Source organism: Pelophylax lessonae (genome assembly GCF_965119305.1).
Source record: "Pelophylax lessonae genome assembly, chromosome: 1".
NCBI lineage: Eukaryota > Metazoa > Chordata > Amphibia > Anura > Ranidae > Pelophylax > Pelophylax lessonae.
The window spans coordinates 377401315-377425082 of NC_138768.1; the positions used below are offsets into that span (position 1 = coordinate 377401315).

At 41.7% G+C, this 23768-nt stretch overlaps 1 protein-coding gene across 4 annotated transcripts in view; it reads right to left on the reverse strand.

The window, feature by feature from the left end:
- Positions 1 to 23768, reverse strand: part of RFX3 (regulatory factor X3) — a 518367-nt gene that overhangs the window by 158162 nt on the left and 336437 nt on the right. For all 4 annotated transcript variants that reach the window (XM_082243301.1, XM_082243299.1, XM_082243300.1 and 1 more), the window contains 2 exons: positions 18513 to 18610; positions 5319 to 5577 (listed from right to left, as the gene is read on the reverse strand). In XM_082243301.1, the coding sequence (XP_082099427.1) occupies positions 5319 to 5577; positions 18513 to 18610 (357 nt within the window). The remainder of the gene's footprint in view (positions 1 to 5318; positions 5578 to 18512; positions 18611 to 23768) is intronic.

Sequence of the window (23768 nt, forward strand, 5' to 3'; positions counted from 1 at the left end):
TTATCTAGAGCACACGTGTCAAACACAAGGCCCGCGGGCCAAATCCGGCCCTCCAGGCCATTTCATGTGGCCCTTGCACCTCTCCTGCAGCTGCAGGAGAGCTCCCGCCCTCCTCCAGACCCTGTGCTTTCTGCTTTCTAGCAATGCCTCTAGCTTCTTCCCAGAAGCAGCACAAGGTAAGGGGGGTGCACTGTGATGTAAGGGAGGGTAGGGGACTCAACCTCTGATGGTGGGGAGGCTCCTGACGTCTTATGTAAGGGTATGGGATGTTCTGAACATCTAGTCTTACAGATACAACCCGGCCCTTTTGAGGGCAATCGTATTGCTGAATCGGCCCTCAATTAAATTGAGTTTGCCACCCCTGATCTAGAGCAACCATTCTTTTTTTCAGATTCTCAGAGAGTTCTTTGCCATCAGGTGCCATGTTGAACTTCCAGTGACCAGTATGAGAGTGAGAGCGATGACACCAAATTTAACACACCTGCTCCCCATTCGCACCTGAGACCTTGTAACACTAACGCGTCACATGACACCAGGGAGGGAAACTGGCTAATTGGGCATAATTTGGACATTTTCACTTAGGGGTGTACTGATTTTTGTTGCCAGCGGTTCAGACATAAATGGCTTTGTGAGGAGTTATTTTGAGGGGACAGCAAATTTACACTGTTATACAAGCTGTACACTCACTACTTTACATTGCAGCAAAGCGTCATTTCCTCAGTGTTATCACATGAAAAGATATAATAAAATATTTACAAAAATGTGAGGGGTGTACTCACTTTTGTGAGATACTGTAGGTAGTGTTTTAACAAAAATGGGTTTGGCGTTGCTCTGTGCGTGATATAATAATATTAAACACAACCAATTGTGACAGAAAAGCGGTTATTCGCAGGGCCCTAGGTGCAGATAATTACTTAAGGCAGAATTAGACCTAACACTAACTAGGTTTAAAAATGTCCGGTGACATGATCTTCTGCGTCAGTGAGTGTCGCTGCAGAGGCGAGTTGGGAGGGCTCGACAATGGCTGTGAAATTCATGAGCCATAATGTGAATCATAGGCTCCCATGTCTCAACCGTTGTCTGCGATCCCTCCTCTCCCCTGCAGCAACCCCTGACTGATTGACACAGTAGAGTGAGTGCTGTGAATCACACGGCCAGTGTGGAATAGGTTGAAAACAAGTAAGCAAACACTTTTTTTTTTTTTACATGGATTAGTCAGCAAAGGTAGGAGGAGGGGTGAGGGGATATTTAAACAAAGTGTTAGGCAGAAATTATACTTTAACAGCTGTTGTCATGGAGTTTCCATCAAAACACCATTTTCTTTTAACAATTTAGATTGGATGCCTATGCTGCCCATGAAAAAGATGCCTTTAAAACATATTCAAACAGCCAACCACAAATTTGTATGAAAAACAAAAAAAAAAGGTTCAATAAAAGAGTTGGCAAAGGAGGACTTATACCTGTTTCAGAGATCCTTTTTGTTTCATAATTAAACAGAAATCAAAGATGTCTACCAGCTGAATGAAAGAATATTCTACTTTTAAAGTAAACTGACATGGATACATTTATGATAGAACAGGGTCACAGGATCGCTTAGTTCCTGGAAATAAACCCATACGAAAGTCAACCAAGCTAAAATACTAAACTTTACTATTTGGTGTTTTTCAATTTTGTGAATTTTTTTTTTTACTTGCTCAAAGTGCATAGTCTTCACCACATACAGTAGGTTATTACTATAAACCATACTGGAGGAAGGTTCATGTTGCACCTAAAACATTGTGCATTTATGGATCTGTGGTGGTACTATACTGTACCTGGGATAATCTCAAATAGCACAGGTGTGCTCTTGCAGATCTCTCAGGTGCAAACTTTTTGGGTAACTGCTGAGCAACTACATATATTTTAGTATACAATTCAATTGTTTTGGATCTTTCTGTATACATACATTCATTTATTTGAAGTGGTATTAAACCCAAAAGAAAGCATTAATTATATTGCAGCTTACCAATTCTTAGATGTGGTGGCTGCATCAGTTTCATTGTTTAGGTTTTCTTTCTTTTATTTTCACCTGGTGATCTGGTCAGTAAGTCTTGTGTTTTTCAATGTGAGCTGGAGCTTGGCTTGAATTTGTTAGTGTATCTGAATCTGCTAGAACATCTAACACTCCCCACCCCCAGACTGATAATACTGCTGTTCAAAGGTGCCTCTGTACTCCTTCATCCAGAGTGGACACACTCTAATACAGGGAGTGTGTTATTGGCCAAATCGCCAGGTGAAAACAGAGGGTAAAAAATGAAAAATGAATGTGCTGCAATGAATTACTTTTTTGACTTTGGGTTTAATACAGCTTTAAGGAGCCTTTTATCCTACCACAACCAAAACGATGTAGCTCTTTGTACATAAGCAGATATCTTTTATATTCCAGTAAAGAATGTGAAGGATCTGCTAGACACTTTAAAGTGAACCTAGCATTGGATTATGCAGGACAGAAACAACAGGTTCACTTTAATGCTGGTTTGTGCAACTGCAGAAATTTCCTCTCTATTTCCAAAAGTAATATGCGGACACATGACCATTACAACTATATGAACTTGTTGAACATCCCATTCCAAAACTGCGGGTGTTTTTACAGATCTATAAAATTCTTCACTCTTCTAGGAAATGTTTCCAATAGAATTTGGAGTATGTCTGAGGGAATTTCTGCCCATTTAGCCAAAAGAACATTTGTGAGGTCAGTTACTGAACTAGGACTAGAACACCTGGCTTGCAATCAATGTTCCAAATCATCTCAAAAGGTTTTTAAAATGAACAAGTTTTTGGTCAGCCATTTGAGTTCCTCCACACGGAACTCACTAATGCATGTCTTTAGAGACCTGGCTTTGTGCAATGAGGTACACTAATGCTAAAACAGAAAATAGCCTTCTACAAAGTGCTGCCACATAGTTGAGAGTGCACATTTGTCTGAAAATGTCTTATTGTACTGTAACATGAATAGTACCAGTATTCATTTTTGGCCATATGAAAGCTGTGATGGGCAGGTATCTACATACTTTTTGTTATATTGTGTACATTCCCTTAGCTCCCCTGAAAAAGTGAGAAAAAGGAGCCCTTTGCAAACTTAGTTGTGACATGGAGCTTAGGGGGACCAAAGTATCTCTCTCTTACCACCCCCACATGATGCACTGGGTCATTTTTCTAAGCTTCGGAGTTGACATGTAGAGTACCATGCTACCCAATAGCTAGAAGTACCAAGGGTGAATGGAGAAGTTAACGAGTGAAAGAAACCAACTTTAGGCAGCTGTGAGTATCAGTTTTAAAGTGAGTCTGTTGCGGTGCCCTACATGGTCGTTCTACATCATTATGGCCATGATTAACATTGACCTCTACTTTTTTTCTGACTTTTTTTGACAAGTGCACAGTGAAAGATTTAATCTCCATGAACAATGCTTAACAGATCACAAAGATTTTAAAACATTGCCTAATCTTTTAATTCAGTGTGTTATTATTTTATTATTTAACCTCCCTGGCAGTCTGATTATTTCAGGATTTCTGTGCTAAAAGCGGTACATTGTTTTGCATTGAAATCTGTTGATTTACATTTTAAAACTCACCTTCCCCTGTGATCCCCTGCCGTCCTCCCGCTGTGTGCTCGGCAGATGCCAGCACCTGCCTTCCGGTACCCTTCCCTGCGAGTGTTGCGATGCAGGGGGGTGGAACTGGTGGCAAATTCAAAACTAACACTAAATGACATGATACAAAGCCGTCATCCTCACGGATTACACTGTATCATGCCATTTCACCACAGGATTTCACCTGGTGAATTTTCCAGTGCCCTGCCTGTGCTTTTCCAGTCCTTTGTGCCTGGAAAATAGAGAACGAGCATGGCGTCCAAAAAGCATTCTTTTTGCGCAAAAGCGCTTTTAGACAAACTAGAAAACAGCAACAGCGAAACGGAGTTACTTGAAGAACTGAGCGATACCGATTCGTAGGAAAATTCGTCATCCGGTACGGAAAGTGACGACAGCGGCGATTCTGATGTCTCTTTCTGGCACACCGCTCCGGAAATTCTGAAGAATCATTTGATATACTTCCCAAATTCCACAAGCGATGTGCCAGAAAGACATCAGAATCGTCGCTGTCATCACTTGCCGTACCTGATGACGAATTTTCCCACAAATTACTATCGCTCAGTTCTTCAAGTAACTCAGTTTCGCTGTCGAAGTTTTCCAGTTCGTCTAAAAGTGCTTTTGCGCAAAAAAAAACGCTTTTTGGACGCCATGGTCGTTCAAAATTTTCCAGGCACAAAGCACTGGAAAAGCACAGGCGGCGCACTGGAAAAGTCACCAGGTGCAATCCTGTGCTGAAATGGCATAATACAGTGTAATCCGTTAGGATCACAGCTTTGTATCATGTTATTTAGTGTATTTACACTTTTGAATTTGCCGCTGGTTCTACGCCCCTGCGTCCCAACGCTTGCCGGGAGGGAACCGGAAGGCAAGTGCTGGCAATCGGCCGTGCACAGAGCGGGGAGAGAGTGTGAGGAGGACGGGGAGGACGGCGGGGGAGCGCATGAGTAATGTTCTGGGGTAATACCGAGTGTGGCTCGGGGTTACCGCTTTTGGTACTGAAAGTTAACCCCGAGCCACACTCGGGAATACCACCAGGGAGGTTAATAACTGCTCCACTACTCAGCTTTTAGTAGTGATATTTACATTTCTCAAATTACTGCCTTCTGTATAAACATGCAGCACTTGGATGATCTTACTCATTCTGTATTGACTAACAGAAGTCAGTATTATTACAGTGCCCATTTTTTCCTTATTTTCATTGTTTCTCTTATACAATTTTCATAACAAAGATGCACAGTGAATGTTGCAGACATTACTTCTTTCCTTTCTCCATAATCAGTATCTTCAGTATCTTGCCATAAAAAGATTTTACAATTAGTTATGAACACTCCCATGAGCTAAGATATCAAGGCCATAGACAGTATAAAAGTCTCATTAAAGCAGAACACAACAGGAACAGTAAATTGGAAAAAAGTGAACAGCACAGATAAATAAAATCTATTTGTAACATTTCTTAGTATGTGTTTTTTCAGTATATGGAGAAACATGGTTCAGCCAGTGACAAGTAGCTCCACGGTGACGGCACTTTGTTACAATTACCAGGGAAAAATGATATGTGCTAGTTAGTTATCAGAAAGAAATACATAGAGAACAGCTACATCTTTTCTGTCACTAGCAGTTGCTAAGGAGAAGGTCAATGGTCTGTTCACACCTGTATCTTCTGTAAATTACACTTAACAATACACTTACTGTTGCTGGAGAGGCGCGGGTTGTGTGACTGACAGAATGGCCTGAGTTTTCTATGGAGTTTCCGATTAGGTAAGTTCCACCAGAGCTGCTAATGATTTGTCCTCCAGAGACCCCCATCTGAATTGCTCCAGTGCCCACCATGTTGTGAGATGAGACCACGGTGGTCACTTGTGCAGATCCACCCTGGGTGTCAAAGTAACTTCCACCTGTGTTCTGGCTGTACATCTGAGTTTCTGTGTAAGGGTATGTTGTTGTCCGGCTTGAGAAAAAAAAGAAAAGAACAAACATAAATCAATACATTGAACTCCGTGATATAATAATATTGTACAAAGTTGCTAGCTTTTATGTCAATTCATTTCAGATTCTTTGGTGCTATTTAATTGTTGCATTCTAAAATACAAAAATTATCCCAGGGATTGAGAATTGAATTAATGGAGCAGGGGTTTGACTTGGACCAGTGCAGTAGGGAATTGGAAGGCTTCATGATCAAGAAAAAAGAATTCAGGTCTTTATAAAAAATAACCTAAAAATTCTCCAAATGAATAGCTGTGTTAATCATAATTCAAGCCAGTAGCTTAACAACATATTCACAACATCCTCTTTGTATCTGTATTCACTCAATTATCCAAATAAGTTGTATCATTTTCAATACAATTTAACACTGGCTTGTACATTATTAAATAAGAAAGCTTTATTCTGCAAGCAAGAGAAAAATGGAAGTCCCTGAACCATAATTAACTCCTCTTGTGAATGATAATTGAAAACCATAAATAAGTTGCTCTCTGTTTAATTATTACATTATAAATGACATCCCCTGTTAATTTTCATGACCTCAAGCGCAGTTATGAGATCTGCTCTGCAATGTGATAGAAAAAGCATGTGAGAACAAAGCCACTGACAAGTCTTTATTCTCTACTGGATGATGATGAGGAATAGGTCATCTCTATGTATGGATACGTGCTTCTGTGCAACCTGTAGCTAGAGAGTGTAAGTGCAAAAGTACAACCTTTGTATTCATGGCAGCTATGTACAAACATATAAAGAGCTGTGTGCTCTGCAGCTGTACATGATTCATGTACATGATGTATCTGACTGGTCCTTGAAACATTACTAAATTAGCTGAACATCTGCCATCCAAAAGCCAGATTTAACAAAGTCGTGTTTTGTCATGCATATACAAGCCACACAGAGTCAGAATGGAAGTCACCTGCTCTAAGAATCCCCATAATTGAACTTATCAGGTTACCTAACGCTCAGTCTCAGCTCCAATCCATCCAATGCATCCTAAAACCCTAAACATTACTATTAACGCTCTACTTTTTTACAGATGAGTTTTTTTTTTTAAATAAATCACTATATTATGCAGCTGTTGTCCTTAAAGTAGTTGTAAAGTCTGTTCTATTTATTGGGATAAAAAGCCTTCTGTGCCTCAGCCCCCCTAATACTTACCTGAGCTCCATCTTGATCCAGCAAGGTTGCAGGTGTGTCTCAGTTGCCCGAGACTTCCCTCCTCATTGGCTGAGACAGTAGCATGGTGCCATTGGCTCCTGCTGCCGTCAAAGTCAGTCAGCCAATGAAGAGAGAAAGGGGGCAGGGCAGGGTCGGGCCAGGCCACGGCTATGTGTCTGAATGGACACAGGGAGCTGTGGCTCGGCTTGAGTGCCTCCACAGAAAACTGCTTGCTGTGGGGGCACTCAACATGAAGGAGGGGCCAGGAGAGCCGAAGAGGGACCCGAGAAGAGGAGGATCTGGTCTGATCTGTGCAAAACCACTGTACAGGGCAGGTAAATATGACATGTTTGTTATTTTTACCTAAAAAAAAGAAGACTTTAGTATCACTTTTATTCCAGACCGTCTAAGGGTAACTGGTAATAAAGCCACAACTGCTCATAAGGGTTTTTTCCATATATATAGCAAAATATTGTTTGCATGTACTGTATATGAAAAGGGTAATCGCTCCACTACTTAGCATAAATCCAATTGAAAGTGCTTTCCTAGTTTCTTAAAAGCCAACTTCAGTAAAATACAATATTTCAATTTTGTATGGGTTGTTTTAGGAAGAGTAGACCTGCACTTTTCCTGCAGAAGCTAGTTGCAAACTTTCTCCACAGTTTATGATTCTATTGCCTTTCCTAAAGTTAAATGGTTACACAGTTAGGTTAAAAAAACTATATTGAAAGCAACAACAACAAAAAAGATAAATTCCTAAACTCGCAGTGATTTGAAAGGAAGCCAAAAAAACCCTGATAAAGCTTGGTACAATTTGCAGGAACTGGGAAAAAAATCTTCTCGATCCCCAAGTCAATCTGCTAACTCCCTGCTTCGTCCTACAAATAGTAGCCATTTTTATTTCATGTACGGTACTTAGGAACTCATCTAAATTCTTTAGAAAATTTGTTAAACCCTCACATATACTCAGAGAAGTGAACAGCCTCAGGTGATACACAGAGATGAAACAAACCCTCCTATATAAGTTGTACCTGTTAATATACCGTCCTCACTCTACATCTGTTCAAAGTCCAGAATTTATACAGCTTGTGTGAGCTTGCAAAAAGCAGGGGACAAGGAGCTGAAGTTACACTCTGCAGAGCTCAGTGGCATCTGATTGGAGAGAAGGGGCAACCCTTTATGCCGCAAACAGAAACAGATTGTAGGGTATCAATCACAAGCTGTGTGCTGGAGCTCCCTCCCCTTTCACCTTTTTATCTCTTGGTATCAGGAAAACATGTCACAAGTGACTCATGCTGATAACAGAGGAAGAAGGCAGCAGATAGAAAGGACACTTAGTGCTCTAGATTGAGACAAGTACACACTACAGAGGGGTTTGCCGTGTTCATATTTCATCTCAGAGGTTTAGAACCACTTTAAGTCAGTTCCTGGGCAAGACTATTCCACACTTTTATAGCTCTTGCTGTAATGAACCATCTTCATATGCAGAGGTTGAACAGTTTTTCTTTCAATGGAAAGGAATATCTTTTAAGGCAATCTTAAAGTGGAACTCCAGCTAAAACTTATATCTCCACACTTGTTGTAAGTTTTGAAACTGATTACCCCCAATTTTCTGCAAACTTTCATCACCACAATATAACTCTGGGAAGTTATCTTGAGCCCACTTTTGTTTTCGGTCTGAAGGACTTCAGTCATTCTTCAATCACTTCTCCCCCCAGATCCATATTGTCTGGTTTCTCCTTAAAGCTTTTTTTGATACAAATCATTTTGTTTTTGAGTGTTATATGAAACAACACACTCCTGGCATCCCTTTAGACGTGCATGATCCCGCTATCAGCACACAGCCATGTTTCTACCATCCAGTGGCCAGCAGGGAGGAGCAGGCATGACTAAAGGAAAAGATCAGAGGCAGAATGCCCCTTCCACCAGACTCAGAACAAGGAGACACCGAGTGATGTCACTTGGTCTAAAAATATAATAAAAAAAATAAATAAAATGATTTGTTAAGAAAATGTTAATTGCATGTGTAAAAGGGGGGCAGAAGTGTAAAGTGTGAAGTGAGTAACAGTTTATGAGAAACTATCCCTTCATAAACCTACTAAGGTTGAATATATGCAGTGCAGCTAATCTTTCCCAACCTCTGAGAACCTTGTTGACCGTTATAAATTTAGTTGCCCTTTTCTGCATACCTTTCAGTTCTACCACATACTTATGTGATCTGGTGAGCAAAAATCAATTGTATTTTTAGGTAGAGTTCTTAGTAATGTGTTATGTAATGGCAACATTGTCCCCCACCAGATTTTATGATATATGCATGTTTTTGGACCCAGTGAATAATAAAATATTGAGAATCTATCTAGAGTACATAATAACATCGAATGATTATAATGGTAAAGGCGTATTAGCAGGTATATCTAACCAGCTTATAATCAACCACTCAGTAATGAAAGAACCGTTTTGTTTGCAGTGAAACTTTACTTAAGGTACAAAACTTCTTTAGTTTTTTTTTTCTAAAAAAAACACACTAAGGGGTGTATTTATATAAAAATATGCATAGCAATTCACCCAGTGAAAGTGCCTCTACATTTGTTCTGTGCCATTGGGAGGAAAATACTGTTATTATGCCATTTCCTGAGCTGGAAGAATGTTTCTAAGGGAGTTAAAATGGAAAATACCAAATTTGGGTATTTTCCATTTTAACTCAAGCTAGATACCTTCTATTACAAGGCATATAGCTGTAGGGTTGAGAAATAGACAATGTTGCCACTACACTTCACTATGCAAACTGCTATGCTATTTTTTTTTTATAAATGCACCCTTTAGTATTGATCTGGCAGCTCTTGATGATAACATTAATGTAATCTCCTAAGTATGAGTACACTGCATTGCTCATTAAATAGGAAAAACTTTTGTAACAATTTCATATAAAAGGTATTGTATTAATTAATTAGACTTTAATATCTGCAGCCAGCTTTAGACTAGGTTCACACTAATGCGGAGCAGGAAACACCACGATCCTCGCATGCAAATCGCACTGCCCTTGTGACCAGCAGCGGGTGTCAGTGCAATCTTACCACTTGCTGACCGCACCATAGCAGGTTTACTGCTTACTGCTACAGGGTGGCCTTGCTGTGCAGAAAAATGTATATATTATATATACTTGATTCTGCACTTCAGGGTTTTGGGCGTGAGTGTGCATTGCCGGCGGCTCCCTTCTGCTGTGATTTTACACAGCGGGAACTGATCAGCGAGTCCCACAGACCAAATGTCCGCGGAGACCCGCCGATCTTTCAGTACACTGACAGAATGCCAGTCTGCCTATGTAAACAAGGCAGATTGTCATTCTGTCAGTTCAGAAGACATGTATCCTGTGTTTCTGTAAAGCAGAAAATAGGATTTTTCCTTCAACTTACCTGTAAAATCCTTTTCTTGGAGTACATCATGGGACACAGAGCTGGTAATAATGACTATTTGGGTTATACGCTACCTTTAGGTGATTGGACACTGGCAAGCAATAGACAGGAAGTTCCTCCCATATAACCCCTCCTATACAGGAAGAACCTCCGTTTTTGAAGTAAGCAATGAATATCCCAGAAAAGAGGGGAGGGGCCTCTGTGTCCTGTGATGTACTCCAAGAAAAGGATTTTACAGGTAAGTTGAAGGAAAAATCCTATTTTCTTTATCATACATCACGGGACACAGAGCCAGTAATAATGACTATCTGGGATGTCCTAAAGCAATGCCCATGAGAGGAGGGGACACAGTAACCCCAAAATTGCCGCTGGGCAAAGAAAGAGCGTATACTGCTGCCTGAAGTACGCTGCTTCCAAATTGAGCCCCTTTTCGGGCTCTTACATCCACTTGGTAAAACTTTGTGAATGTATGAACTGAAGACCAGGAAGCAGCTTTGCTAATCTGAGCCATAGACTCCTGATGATGCACTGCCCATGAAGCACTTACCCTCCTGGTAGAGTGAGTTTTTAACCTAAAGGGTGGAATTTTACCTTTTAAGCCAAATGCCTGAGCAATGACTTGACGAATCCACTTGGAAATAGTGAAACTAGTTGCCGCTTGGTCTTTCTTAGGCCCTTCTGGCAGGATAAAGAAAATATCAGTACTATGAATTAGCGCTGACATTTTTAAATAGACTTTGACTGCTCGTACTACTTCAAGAGAATGCAACAATTTCTCCTCCATAGTCTGAGGACTCGGAAAAAAGGAAGGTAGAACAATATCTTGGTTTAGATGAAAACTGGAAACTACCTTAGGTAAAAAGGCTGGATGAGGGTGTAAGACCCCCCCTGTCCTGATGAAGGATCAAAAATGGCTCTTTGCAGGGAAGAGCCGCCAATTCGGACACCCTTCTGGCCGAGGTTATGGCAACCAAAAAGACCAATTTCCTTATCATGAGAACCAAGGTAATATGCCTGATAGGCTCAAAGGGTTGCTTTTGTAGCACAGAGAGCATAAGATTTAAGTCCCAAGGACATAGGGGTGGCTTGACTGGTGGAACCATGCAAATCATACCTTGCAAAAAAGCCTGCACCAAGGAGTGGGTTGCTAATGGTTTCTGAAAGAAAATAGACAAGGCGGAGATCTGTCCCTTAATAGTTCCTAATGCCAGCTTTAAGTTCACTCTTATTTGAAGAAAAGAAAGAATTCTTCCAATGACATACTTACAAGAATGCCATCTCTTGGATTCACACCAAGAAACGTAGGATCTCCAGACCCTATAATAGATTCTCCTTGAGACAGGTTTTCTGGCAGATCTCTTAAGATTCTAGTCTCAATAGCCAAACCGTCAAATTCAGCGACCGTAAAGTAGGGTCGAATATAAGACCTTGGGAGGGCAGGTCTGGATGACATGAAAGCAACCATGGCTCCTCCACTGCTAATTTTAAGTTTTCCGCGAACCATATTCTCCTGGGCCAATCCAGGGCCACTAGCTTCCCCTCCACCTGAATTCTGCTCAACAGACGTGGCAAAAGCTGGACTGGATGGAACGTATAGATCTGGTTGAACCGAAACCAAAGAATCACTAAGACATCCGTCCCGATCGTGATCGGATCCCTGGTTCTGAAAACAAACCTGTCGAGCTTGATGTTGAACCTGGACGCCAATAGATCTACATCAGGTGTACCTCAACGTTGGCTGATCAGTTGAAAGACCTTGGGATGCAGTGACCACTCCCCTGGAAACAACTTCTGGCAACTTAGAAAGTCTGCCTGCGAGTTGTCCACCCCCGGGATGAAAACCGCTGACAGACATGGAACATGATTCTCTGCCCAAGACAGGATGTGGTTCGCCTCCTTCTGCACTGATTGGCTTCTGGTTCCCCCCTGATGGTTGACACCAGGTCGTGTTGTCGGACTGAATCCTGACAGGACCCCCCCGCAGTCTGGTCGTCCAAGAAACCAGCGCCAAACAGGCTGCCCGGACCTCCCAGATGTTGATGGGTAAAACCTTTTCTACCTGAGACTACCTTCCCGGGATGGAGATTTCCTCCAGGACCGCTCCCCAGCCCAAAAGGCTGGCGTCTGTGGTTACTACCTTCCAGGTCACAGGCAGAAAAGAATTCCCTTTGCTTAGGACCAGCCACCAGGTCAGATCCTGTCTTACCCTTGGGGAAAGAAACATTGGGGAATCCAGAGCTCTGAGTTTTTTGTTCCAAGCGGACAAAATACTGTTCTGGAACAGTCTGGAGTGGAATTGCGCATAAGGGACTGCTTGGAATGAGGACACCATTTTGCAGTCTCATGCACAGCCGTATAGAGGGAAACTTTTTCCCTCTTACCAACCGCACCAGACCCTTCAAGGCCAGAACCTTTTTTGATGGCAGGAAAATCTTTGCCTGAGCAGTATCGAGAATCAGACCCAAATATTCCAGAATTTGAATAGGCCTTAAGGCCGACTTCTCTAAGTTTACAACCCAACCCAGATTTTCTAAGATTTGGACGGTCCGGGAAACATCCCGTCTTAGACCTGGTCCTGACCGATTCTTGATCAGCAGGTTGTCTAGGTAACCCATTATTGAGATGCCCTGAGACCTTAGAAGAGCCAACACCAGGGCCAACACTTTTAGAACACCCGTGGAGCTGTGGCCAGACCGAACGGCAGAGCCACAAACTAAAAATGGGACTGCCCTACTGCAAAACGCAAAAGCCTCTGATGGAGCCTGAAAATTGGTACATGGAGGTATTCATCCTTGATATGTATGGAAGCATGAAAATCTCCTCTTCCTAGAGAGGCTACCACAGAGCGGATTAATTTCCATGCGAAAAGACCGAATGGTTTAGAGCTTTGAGATGTAGAATGGGTCTTACCTCGCCATTTGGTTTTGGTACTGTAAAAAGATTTGAGTAAAAACATGTGAACCTTTCACTGGTTGGAACCTCCACAATCACGCCCTGCACCCACAAATGTTCCAGGGCCTGGAACAAGGACTTCTAATTTACTGGGCAAACAGGGACATTTGAACCCAGAAACCGAGAAGGGGAAAAATCTCAGAACTCTATCATGTAGCCACTGTGGACAAGACCCACCTGTCCTTCACCACTCCTTCCCAAGTTTCTGAGAACTGTAGGAGCCTTTCCCCCACCCGAACAAGTGGGGTGCCCCTTCATAAGGTGAATTTGGAATCTGATTTAACATGCCTTTGGACCCAGGGTTTATTCTGACCTTGATTTTGAGGTCTTCTAAACCCTGACGGCTAAGGCCGTCAGAACTGCTTAGAAGGTGACATGTTAGGAGGTACCGTAACACTTGGAGCTTTAAAAGATGGATGTTTAATCCTTCTTTTAACCGGCAACAATAGTACTTTGTGCATATGAACAGAGTGAAGAGCAACTTGGAAAATCTGTTGGATAGAATCCTTAAGGGCATCTACCACAAAACACAAGGAGCGAAGAAACTCTGCAAAATCTTCAGAAGACTCCCCTTGAATAGGCAGACTTCTAGTCACCCTTTTAAAATGATCCTTTAAGGATTGGCAAACTCCTATAGCCGCTATAGCTGGTTGAACAGCTGAGCCAGTGACGGCAAAGGAAGCTTTAAGTAAGGATTCCAACTTTTTATCAGCTGGATCCTTAAAAAGCTGGGCATTATCAACCGGACAAGTCAAATTCTTCACAGAAGAAATTGCAGCGTCTACCGAAGACATACACCACTTCCTCCTGAATTTCTCCTCCGTAGGATAAAGCAAAGGAAATCTCTTTGGAGGCATGAACAACCTGTCAGAATGATCCCAATCCTCAAACACCAGCTGTTCCAGCAGGGAGTGTAAAGGAAAAGCCTGGGAATTGAACCCAAAGAAGAAAAGAAGCTTCTGACATTTCCAGAGGAGGTCATTTAAACCCTGTCCGAACCATTTTGGTGAGGGATTGAAACAGTAGCTTCTGAGAGTGAGATGCTGAAAATGTTGCCTCAGAAGAGGAACCATCTTCAGCCTGCCCCTCTTCCAAATCATTAACAGCTACCTCTTCAATTTCTTCTGCCCAATCTGGCTCTAAACCAGAAGGCCATGAAAGACCTTGAGAGCCTAGGAGCTCTGCTGCATCTCTGCTGGGCTCGGGTACAGGAGAGGGGGATCTATCCTGTTTTGTCCCACCTGCGAAACAGAAGCAATTATCCTCGCTATTTTACCTTCAAGGCTAGCCAAGGCAGATGCCGGGCCATCTTAGTAACATAGGTAGACACTGAGGCAATGGAGGTAGCAGCAATACCTGATAAGCGTAATGGCTCAAACGGACCAGTTGCTTCAGACAGCGGGGGCCAAACTAGGACTATTTAATCCTGATGCAGGAACACTTGTCCCTTTCCCTGCTGTGCTCCCCCCCCCCCACTTATTTTTCTGGAAGACATTGCTTTACATAAAGTGAGACCCAGAAGTAAGAAAACAACATGTTGCACAAAAGGTAGACAAAAACTGTGATCCAGCACTGCACAGCTATCACAGAATGTAACTACCCTTCTCCTACCGTGCAGCCGTGCCCAAGCCTCAAAAAAATTCACATGCCCAAACAGAAACTGCAACCTGCTTTGTCCCCCATAGGTCCCAGTCAGCAGCTCAGCTTAGCAGAGAAACAGTCACATCCAGCCAGCAGCACCGCTTGAAGAGTGAGAGGCGATCCACATGCATGCCCATGACGTCATCTGTACGTGCCCATAGAGATATATTGAGAAACAGAGCCAAGATGACTGGAGAGTCCAGACACAGAAGGTACACATGCACAATACATGTCTTCCGAACAGTGATATCTAGTGGCCAAAACACGGTACTACAGCCCGAGAGAAAATGTGCAGTTCCTTCCCTGCAAACTCTTTTTTTTTTTAAGAAGAGAGGGAAAAAGGAACAGAGTTACCAGTCCCGCCACAGGGTCCTATACAGGACCCAAACTTCACCCATCACAACGGGCTTTGTCAATCAGACCTTTAAGGACCGGGTCCCACTTTTTCATGGGGTCCACACCCTTTGACCTGTAGAGCACCCTACTGGCAAACTCCTTGGGATAATAAATAACCAGGGTTCCATTTATCAGGGTCCAGCACCCAGATGGGTCACATTAAAGGCAAAACCTCGGGTCTTCTTAGCCAAGGCTCAGGTACCATCCACTTAGCACTTAGTGATCCGAATGGATCCGATCAAAACGCCCCCTTACTGTGACATCATTTAAGATTGAAGAGCTTTAACCACTTCAGCCCCGGAAGATTTTACCCCCTTCCTGACCAGGCCCTTTTTTGCGATTTGGCACTTCGTTACTTTAACGGACAATTGCGAGGTCGTGCGCCGCTGTACCCAAACTAAATTTAAGTTCTTTTTTTTCCCACAAATACAGCTTTCTTTTGGTGGTATTTGATCACCTGTGCGATTTTTATTTTTTGCGCTATAAACAAAAGAAGAGCAACAATTGTGAAAAAAAACAATATTTTTCACATTCTTTTATATGACAGTCTCAAAAAAATGTAAAAATCAAATTGTTTTTAACATTTTAGGCCAATTTGTTTTCTGCTACATATTTTTGGTAAAAAAAAAAAATCACAATAAGCGTATTTTGATTGGTTTGCGCAAAAGATATTGCGTCTACTAACTACGGGAAAGATTTGTCATTTTTATTGTTTTTCTTTTTTACTAGTAATGGAGGCAATCTGCGATTTTTTGCGGGAATGCAACATTGCAGCGGACAGATCGGAACCCCTAACTGACATTTTTGAAACTTTTGAGGGTACCAGTGACATTACTACAGTAATCAGTGCTAAAAATATGCACTGTTACTGTAATAATGCCATTGGCAGGGAAGGGGTTAATACTGTTGGTGATAAGGGGTTAAATGTAAGCCTAGGGGAGTGATTCTAACTGTGGGGGGATTGGGCTTGTGAGATAATCACAGAGACATGTGATCCTATATAGCAGAATCACATGGTCTCTGTGATCATCCCAGAGAGAAGGACAGACGGCTGTGTTTCCAACAGCCGACCGTCCTCTCTCAGCGGTGAGAGATCGGGGGTGTCAGACGGCAATCGGAGCCGTCTGACACACGTGCTGGCTTCCCTGCTGACGAGCGGGGGCGGGAGCGCACCACTAGTGGCGCACGCTGGCCCCCTAGAATCCCCAGAGCGAGCGCCATACATGTACGGTGATTTGCCTGGGAGCGGCTGTCTGCCGCAGTACATCTGCGGCGGGCAGGCGGCAAACGGTTAACAGCCATGACCATCACCTTCAAGACACTGGCGAAAAAACTTAGGTTCTTCCTGTATGGGAGTGGTTATATGGGAGGAACTTCCTGTCTATTGGTAGCCAGTATCCAATCACCTAAAGGTAGCGTATAACCCAGATAGTCATAATTACCGGCTCTGTGTTCCGTGATGTACAATAAAGAAACATTGATTCATGTCTTCCACTAGTAAAAGCACCTCCCCCACTACACTGAAACCTTAGCTAGGCACACAGTTAACCCTTTGATCGCCCCCTGATGTTAACCTCTTCCCTGCCAGTGTCATTAGTACAGTGACAGTGCATATTTTCAGCACTGATCACTGTAATAATGTCACTGGTCCCCAAAAAAGTGTTAGTTAGGTGTCTAATTTTCTGCAGCATAATCACAGTCTCGCTATAAGTCGCTGATCGCCACCATTACAAGTAAACATAGCATGCTACAAAGCGACCATGCAATCTGGTTCCAAAAATACGCCATGCATGTCTTTGGTGCGATGCTTTGCTATATGAACCCAATTCAAAATGAATCTGCTCAAATCACACCACTTTGAAACGCATATAAATTATAAACAGGAATGTGGTGCGGGTCCTGTGCGATTCACATGTGGTTCATAGTGTGAACCGAGCCTTAGGCATGCTATAAATCTATTATATAATAGAATGCAAATAATAGCAAAGGACTTTTGGTCACAAAATATTAAATGACCTCAACTGAAATGAGTAAGAGAAACCTCTAATGAGAGAAATGTGCAGACTGAAAATGCTACATAAAATAATTGGAGTCAGTGACTAGGTACAAGTATGTAAAAAAGGACTTTTTATCACTTTAATAATCTATACATTTGGTCTGAGTCAGCCACTCAAAGCTAGTGAGTTAACATTCTACTTCTAGGCAACGTGCATGTTTAGCAGGTCGTCATCAATGGCTGCCTCTGCATTTCTGGCTTTAGTGGTTTGCTTTATGATGTAACTCTAAGTAATACTATACATTTACTGATGGCTGGGATACAGCCAGATAAAAGGCTCCACCTTTCACCATGTTTGAATGACTTGAAATTGAAGATAAATCTCTCTGGCTATCTTAAAGTAGAAATATAGGCATATATTTTTTTCTTTTTGGGTAGAGCAAGGGAAGGTTATACCCCCTGTACTTTTACTTTCAAGAATAATGGTAAACAGGATAAATAGAGAGGGTGAATCTCCCTAATGGGGGGCACAGACACCAATAAAAACTGAGGTTCTAATCCCTCTCCACTCTATACAAAAGAAAAAAAATGCCTTTAGTTCTACTCTAAGCATAGACCCTGCCAGCAGGCTTGCCCATAATCAAGGACAGGAAGTTAATAGAAAATAGGTTCACATCTATACACTAGAAAACTATGGTCAAATGCAACCCACTACTGCCTACAGAGATGAGGGAACAAATAAAAACATCCTCTCATAATGCTTATCATTACTTCCAGACATAGCACCCAAATATGCCAACGGCATACAGTACCTTTGTCAGCTCAATTCTAAATAATGTTCTTTGATTTAGGTACATTTCCAATTAAGTAGGAACACTTAAGAAACAGCATGAGTGTCAACTGGCCCTAAAGAGCAATAAGAAATTAGCAACACCTCTGCTTGTTTGAAACAGGTAATTGGAATCATTCAAGACTGGGAGGCAAATAGATTATATACATGTTTCTTACCTTCTCAATATCTACTTTGATATGCTCAATGTTGTTAAATTTAAGCTACTATTTTCGTATTAGCACAGGTGCAGTGTATTTTAGCATTTTATCATTTCTTCATACAATAAAAGGTTATATAAAAAGATCATTGCAGATTCTATGGAATTTTTTGGAATCTGCTTAAAGCTTAAGATAAGACATAATGTTGTTCCTGTACTAATTAGTAATAATTGCTCAATGGCTTTCATCTGTGCTTTGGATATAGCCTGGTACTCAAAGGTGAATATTACAATTAAAAAAAAAAAACGTTACAAACAAATTAAGGCAAAGACAAATTAAGAAGACCTAAAAACTTACATTGCTCCATTTGTGTAGACAGCATCACTTCCTTCGACATATTGTACCTGTGCTGGGTAGACGTGTTGCACCTGCTGAACAGTCTGTACCTGCTGCACCTGAAATGGTACAACCATATTGTCAATTAAAACCTGGAAAATGTTGTATGTGGCAGTTTAAAAAGAACTTCTTGCTCTTGGAAGCTTTTTAATTTAATGTAAACCCTTAACTTTAAGTCTGTAATTCAGGTAAATCATTATAATAATCTCCCATTGTTAAGAACTTGACTAGTTTTAGTGAATCTTTTCCTTAGCATGGAAACTGAATCTACTTAGGAGGGAAAAGTAGTGAAGCTACTTACTCCTAATTATAAAACAGAGAAAGTAGAAAAGCTACTCCTTATCATACAGCATGGAATGTAGTGAAGCTACTGTCTATCATAAAGCAGGGAAAGTAGTGAAGTTTCTTCTTAGCATGAAGCAGAGAAAGTACTAAATCTACTTTTTAATGTACAGCAGAGAAAGTAGTAAAACTTTTCCTTAGCATAAGGCAGGGAAATCAGTGAAACTACTCCTTAATGTAAAGCAGGGAAAGTAGTGAAGCTTCTCCTTGGCATAAGGCTGGGAAAATAGTGAAACTACTCCTTTTTTTACAGCAGGGAAAATAGTGAAAGTACTCCTTATTGTACAGCATGGAAAATAGTGAAACTACTCCTTATTGTACAGCATGGAAAATAGTGAAAATACTCCTTATTGTACAGCAGGGAAAATAGTGAAACTACTCCTTATTGTACAGCATGGAAAATGGTGAAACTACTCCTTATTGTACAGCAGGGAAAATAGTGAAATTACTCCTTATTGTACAGCAGGGAAAATAGTGAAACTACTTATTGTACAGCAGGGAAAATAGTGAAACTACTCCTTATTGTACAGCAGGGAAAATAGTAAAACTACTTCTTATTGTACAGCAGGGAAAATAGTGAAACTACTCCTTATTGTACAGCAGGGAAAATAGTGAAACTACTCCCTATTGTACAGCAGGGAAAATAGTGAAACTACTCCTTAATGTACAGCAGGGAAAATAGTGAAACTACTCCTTATTGTACAGCATGGAAAATAGTGAAAGTACTCCTTATTGTACAGCATGGAAAATAGTGAAACTACTCCTTATTGTACAGCATGGAAAATAGTGAAAATACTCCTTATTGTACAGCAGGGAAAATAGTGAAACTACTCCTTATTGTACAGCATGGAAAATGGTGAAACTACTCCTTATTGTACAGCAGGGAAAATAGTGAAATTACTCCTTATTGTACAGCAGGGAAAATAGTGAAACTACTTATTGTACAGCAGGGAAAATAGTGAAACTACTCCTTATTGTACAGCAGGGAAAATAGTAAAACTACTTCTTATTGTACAGCAGGGAAAATAGTGAAACTACTCCTTATTGTACAGCAGGGAAAATAGTGAAACTACTCCCTATTGTACAGCAGGGAAAATAGTGAAACTACTCCTTAATGTACAGCAGGGAAAATAGTGAAACTACTCCTTATTGTACAGCAGGGAAAATAGTGAAACTACTCCTTAATGTACAGCAGGGAAAATAGTGAAATTACTCCTTATTGTACAGCAGGGAAAATAGTGAAACTACTCCTTATTGTACAGCAGGGAAAATAGTGAAACTACTCCTTAATGTACAGCAGGGAAAATATACAAGCTTATCAGTCTGGGGGTCAAACAGACTTGACTCTGATATAGGGAACGGCATGTCACAAGGATAAAGTAAAAATCTCCCCAACGTGGCTTTCAAACATTCCAGCTGCTCCCCATGTTTAGAAAAAGAAATGGCGCTAATAGTGAACTACTGTAAGGCTGATAATTTATGGCACAGTAGAAAACATACTTTCAAAAACGAAGATAAACAGACATGAAAAATGCAAGGAAACTCTGTAACCAGCATGCGTTCCATGGCAACAGGAAGTGACATAGTTAGAGCTCGGAACCGGAAATTTCATCAACACTCTTCGCCCTCCCACAGGGTGTCATCCAGGACCTCCTATACCTCCTTATATGGATATGTTGTTTGGATATTGATTTTTATTGGACATTTTTGGACTTTTAATTTGGTTTAATATATGTTGTAAATGGTTGCAAGCGCTGTATTGTTTTATTTTTATGTTTATAAGTGATTAGAACTTTGTGCACAGCAGTTGCAGATATTTTACACATTTATCCAGATAGTCATTAGAGCGTGAGTAAATATTTTTTATTTTAGGTAAAATAATAAAGCTGCTTTTCAGCAAGGAAAGTAGTGAAACCACTCTTTGGCATAATGCAAGGGGACCAGTAAAACGACCCTTTACCGTGAAGCAGGGAAAGTGGTGAAGTTACTGCGGAGATTTATGTTAATGAATACCTTCTCTACAACTATACTGATTTCATATACACTATATTACCAAAAGTATTAGGACACCTGCTTTTACACATGCATCCCAGTCTTAGTCCGTAGGGTTCAATATCGAGGTAGTCCCATTCATGTCAGTTGAGTCCATTTACAGCTATAACAGCTTCAACTATTCTGGGAGGGCTGTGCACAAGGTTTAGGAGTGTGTTTATGGAAATTTGTTATCATTCTTCAAGAAGCGCATTTGTGAGGTCAGGCACCGATGTTGGACAAGAAGGCCTGGCTCGCAGTCTCTGCTCATATTCATCGCACAGGTGTTCTAGGGTTGAGGTGCAGGCCAGTCAAGTTCCTCCACCCCACCCCGCTTAGTGCTTGTTCCCGGTCAGTGACTTAACCCTTTCGGTGCCAGGACCTGCTCTCAACTTTTAAACTCAGCTGGCCAAACCATTTTTGCAATTATTCCTTTCCTTATTTATAGTTCACCTATACCTTTTAGAGTTTGTAAAGGACCCCCCCCCCCATATTTTTCCTGAAAGCATAGGACCAATAGAGTGAAAAGAGGGTGCTACTGGATTTTAAGGCCCCACGATATTTGCAAACATTTGGAATTTCTACATTGCCCCTTTTTGCAAAATGGTGAAAATCAAACAGACGCAAAAGTGTAAATATCAAAATTTCTCAAAAATCTGAAGATTTTCATTTTTCCCTTACAGCCTTAAGAATTTCTAAAAGCCCCCCCCCCCCCCCCCCGCCCAAACCATATATTTTCTGAAAGCAAATGACCTGTAGATTTAAAAAAAAAAAAAAAGGTGATGCTGACTTTTAAGACCCCGCAATATTTGCACTAATGTTTATCAAACAATATTTTCACTAAAAATACACTAAAATCATTATTAGCAGATAAAAACACAGCTAATTTTACAAAATTCCTGCTAAATCCCTACTAAATATAAAAGCTTAACCTGTATTGAGTTAATAAATAACAAAATCTTGTAACTTTTAAATTGTGCCTGTTTGAAAAATGGTACATATCGTACATGCGAAAATGTAAACATCCACATTTCTCACAAAATCTGGGTTTTTTTATTTTTCACTTACAGGTTTCAGAGTTTGTAAAAGACCCCCCAAGCACAAGACCAGTAGAATGAAAAGGTGCTACTGATTTTTAAGGCCGCGTGATTTTTGCGCAAATGTTTAAGGCCTCATTCAGTGGGGTGTGCTAAAGCTTACGCCCATGGGGGGGCCATGTTTACCTCCATGGGAATGCACAGGTTTTCTGTGCATCCCTGTGCAGCCAGTTCTATTGTGGTCAATTGGGACGCAGCAGCTGCAAGGACAGATCTGACATCCATGCCGATGTAGGTGCATTGACCCAAACGCAGACAGTGTGAGTTCAGGACATGCACCCACATGGATGTCAAGTTGGGAGCAGTGGCTGTGTCCTTGCAGCTGCTGCGTCTCAACTGACATGAATGGGACTACCTGTGCATTCCCGTGCAGCTGCTGTGTTCCAATTCACATCAATGGGACTGCCTGCATGGGAATGCACAGAACACTTGTGCATCCCTCTGCCGCTAAACACGGGCCTCTGGTAGTATGCCCCATGTGAACAAGGCCTTAGGCTTTGTTTAGACTTACGGGGATAGGGGGCAGCAAAAATGCATGATTGAGCTGCGTTTCTGCCACCCAACAACCCCACCTTTCAAGGTGCAATAGGCAGCGGACAGGGGGTGTTTACATACTGGGGCTGCGCACTTTTTTGGAGGGGAATAGCTCTGATAAGTGGAGTGATCAGAGCTATGGTTTTTGCTGAACAGTTCTGATATAAGCTTGTGGTCACTGAAGTGACCATGAGCTTAAAAAAAAAGGAAGAATGTCCTGGCCAGCTGAAAGCAGTTCTGTAGGTCTGTTTGCTGTACGGATCTGGCAGTAAAAGGGTTAAAGTAGCAAAGTGAGTAAGAGCCAGGCAACTAGCATTTCAGAAGGAGGTCCTCAATGGATTCTTGCATATTACCCTTAGTGGGGGAAACTTAAAAAACTTGCTTAAAAGTTAAACTTAAAGTGAAGCTCCACCCAAAAGGGGAAGCTCCGCTTGTCTGCCTCCTCTGGTTTTGACAGGTACCTGCTCCCACTTTTGGCTCTGAGCTGGAAGTACGCCCCACCTCCTTTCCCCGCAGCTGGCTCATTCACAAAACGCAGCATGCTTCACGCATGCCCAGTAGGAAACCAGCTGTAAATCTGCAAGGTTTCACTGCCAGTTTCCCTTAGTCAAGATGGCAGCACCGCCACCAAAAATTGGCTCAGGTTAGGACACCGCTGGATTCCTGGACAGGTAGGTGCCCTAATATTAAAAGTCAGCAGCTCCTCTTTAACCACTTCCCACCCAAGGACATACCTCGTCACTTCCTGTTCTACCCCTTTGTTTACCTGGCCACCAGCGGCCAGTGCAGCAGCCGATCAGGACGATATCGGTCCAATTGGCTGCATGGGGGCCAGAGGAGAGATTTGGGGTCAAACACACCCCAAATCTCTCCACAAAGAGGATCTGTCATGGCCCATGCTACCACAAGGGATGTTGTTCACCCTTGTTATAGGCAATAAAGTTTGTACAAAAAAATAAAAAAAAAGTGTAAAAACAATTTTTTGTATAAAAAAAATAAACATTTAAAGCGACACTGTCCCACCGTGCTTACATGCAAATGCAAACGCATACATTACTCCTGCACGCATATGTAAACGGTGATCACACCACACATGTGAGGTATTGTCGAGAATGTCAGAGTGAGAGCAATAATTCTAGCACCAGACCTCCTGTGCCACTCTAAACTGGTAACCTGTAAAGGGTCGCCTATGGAGAATTTTAAGCACCGTAGT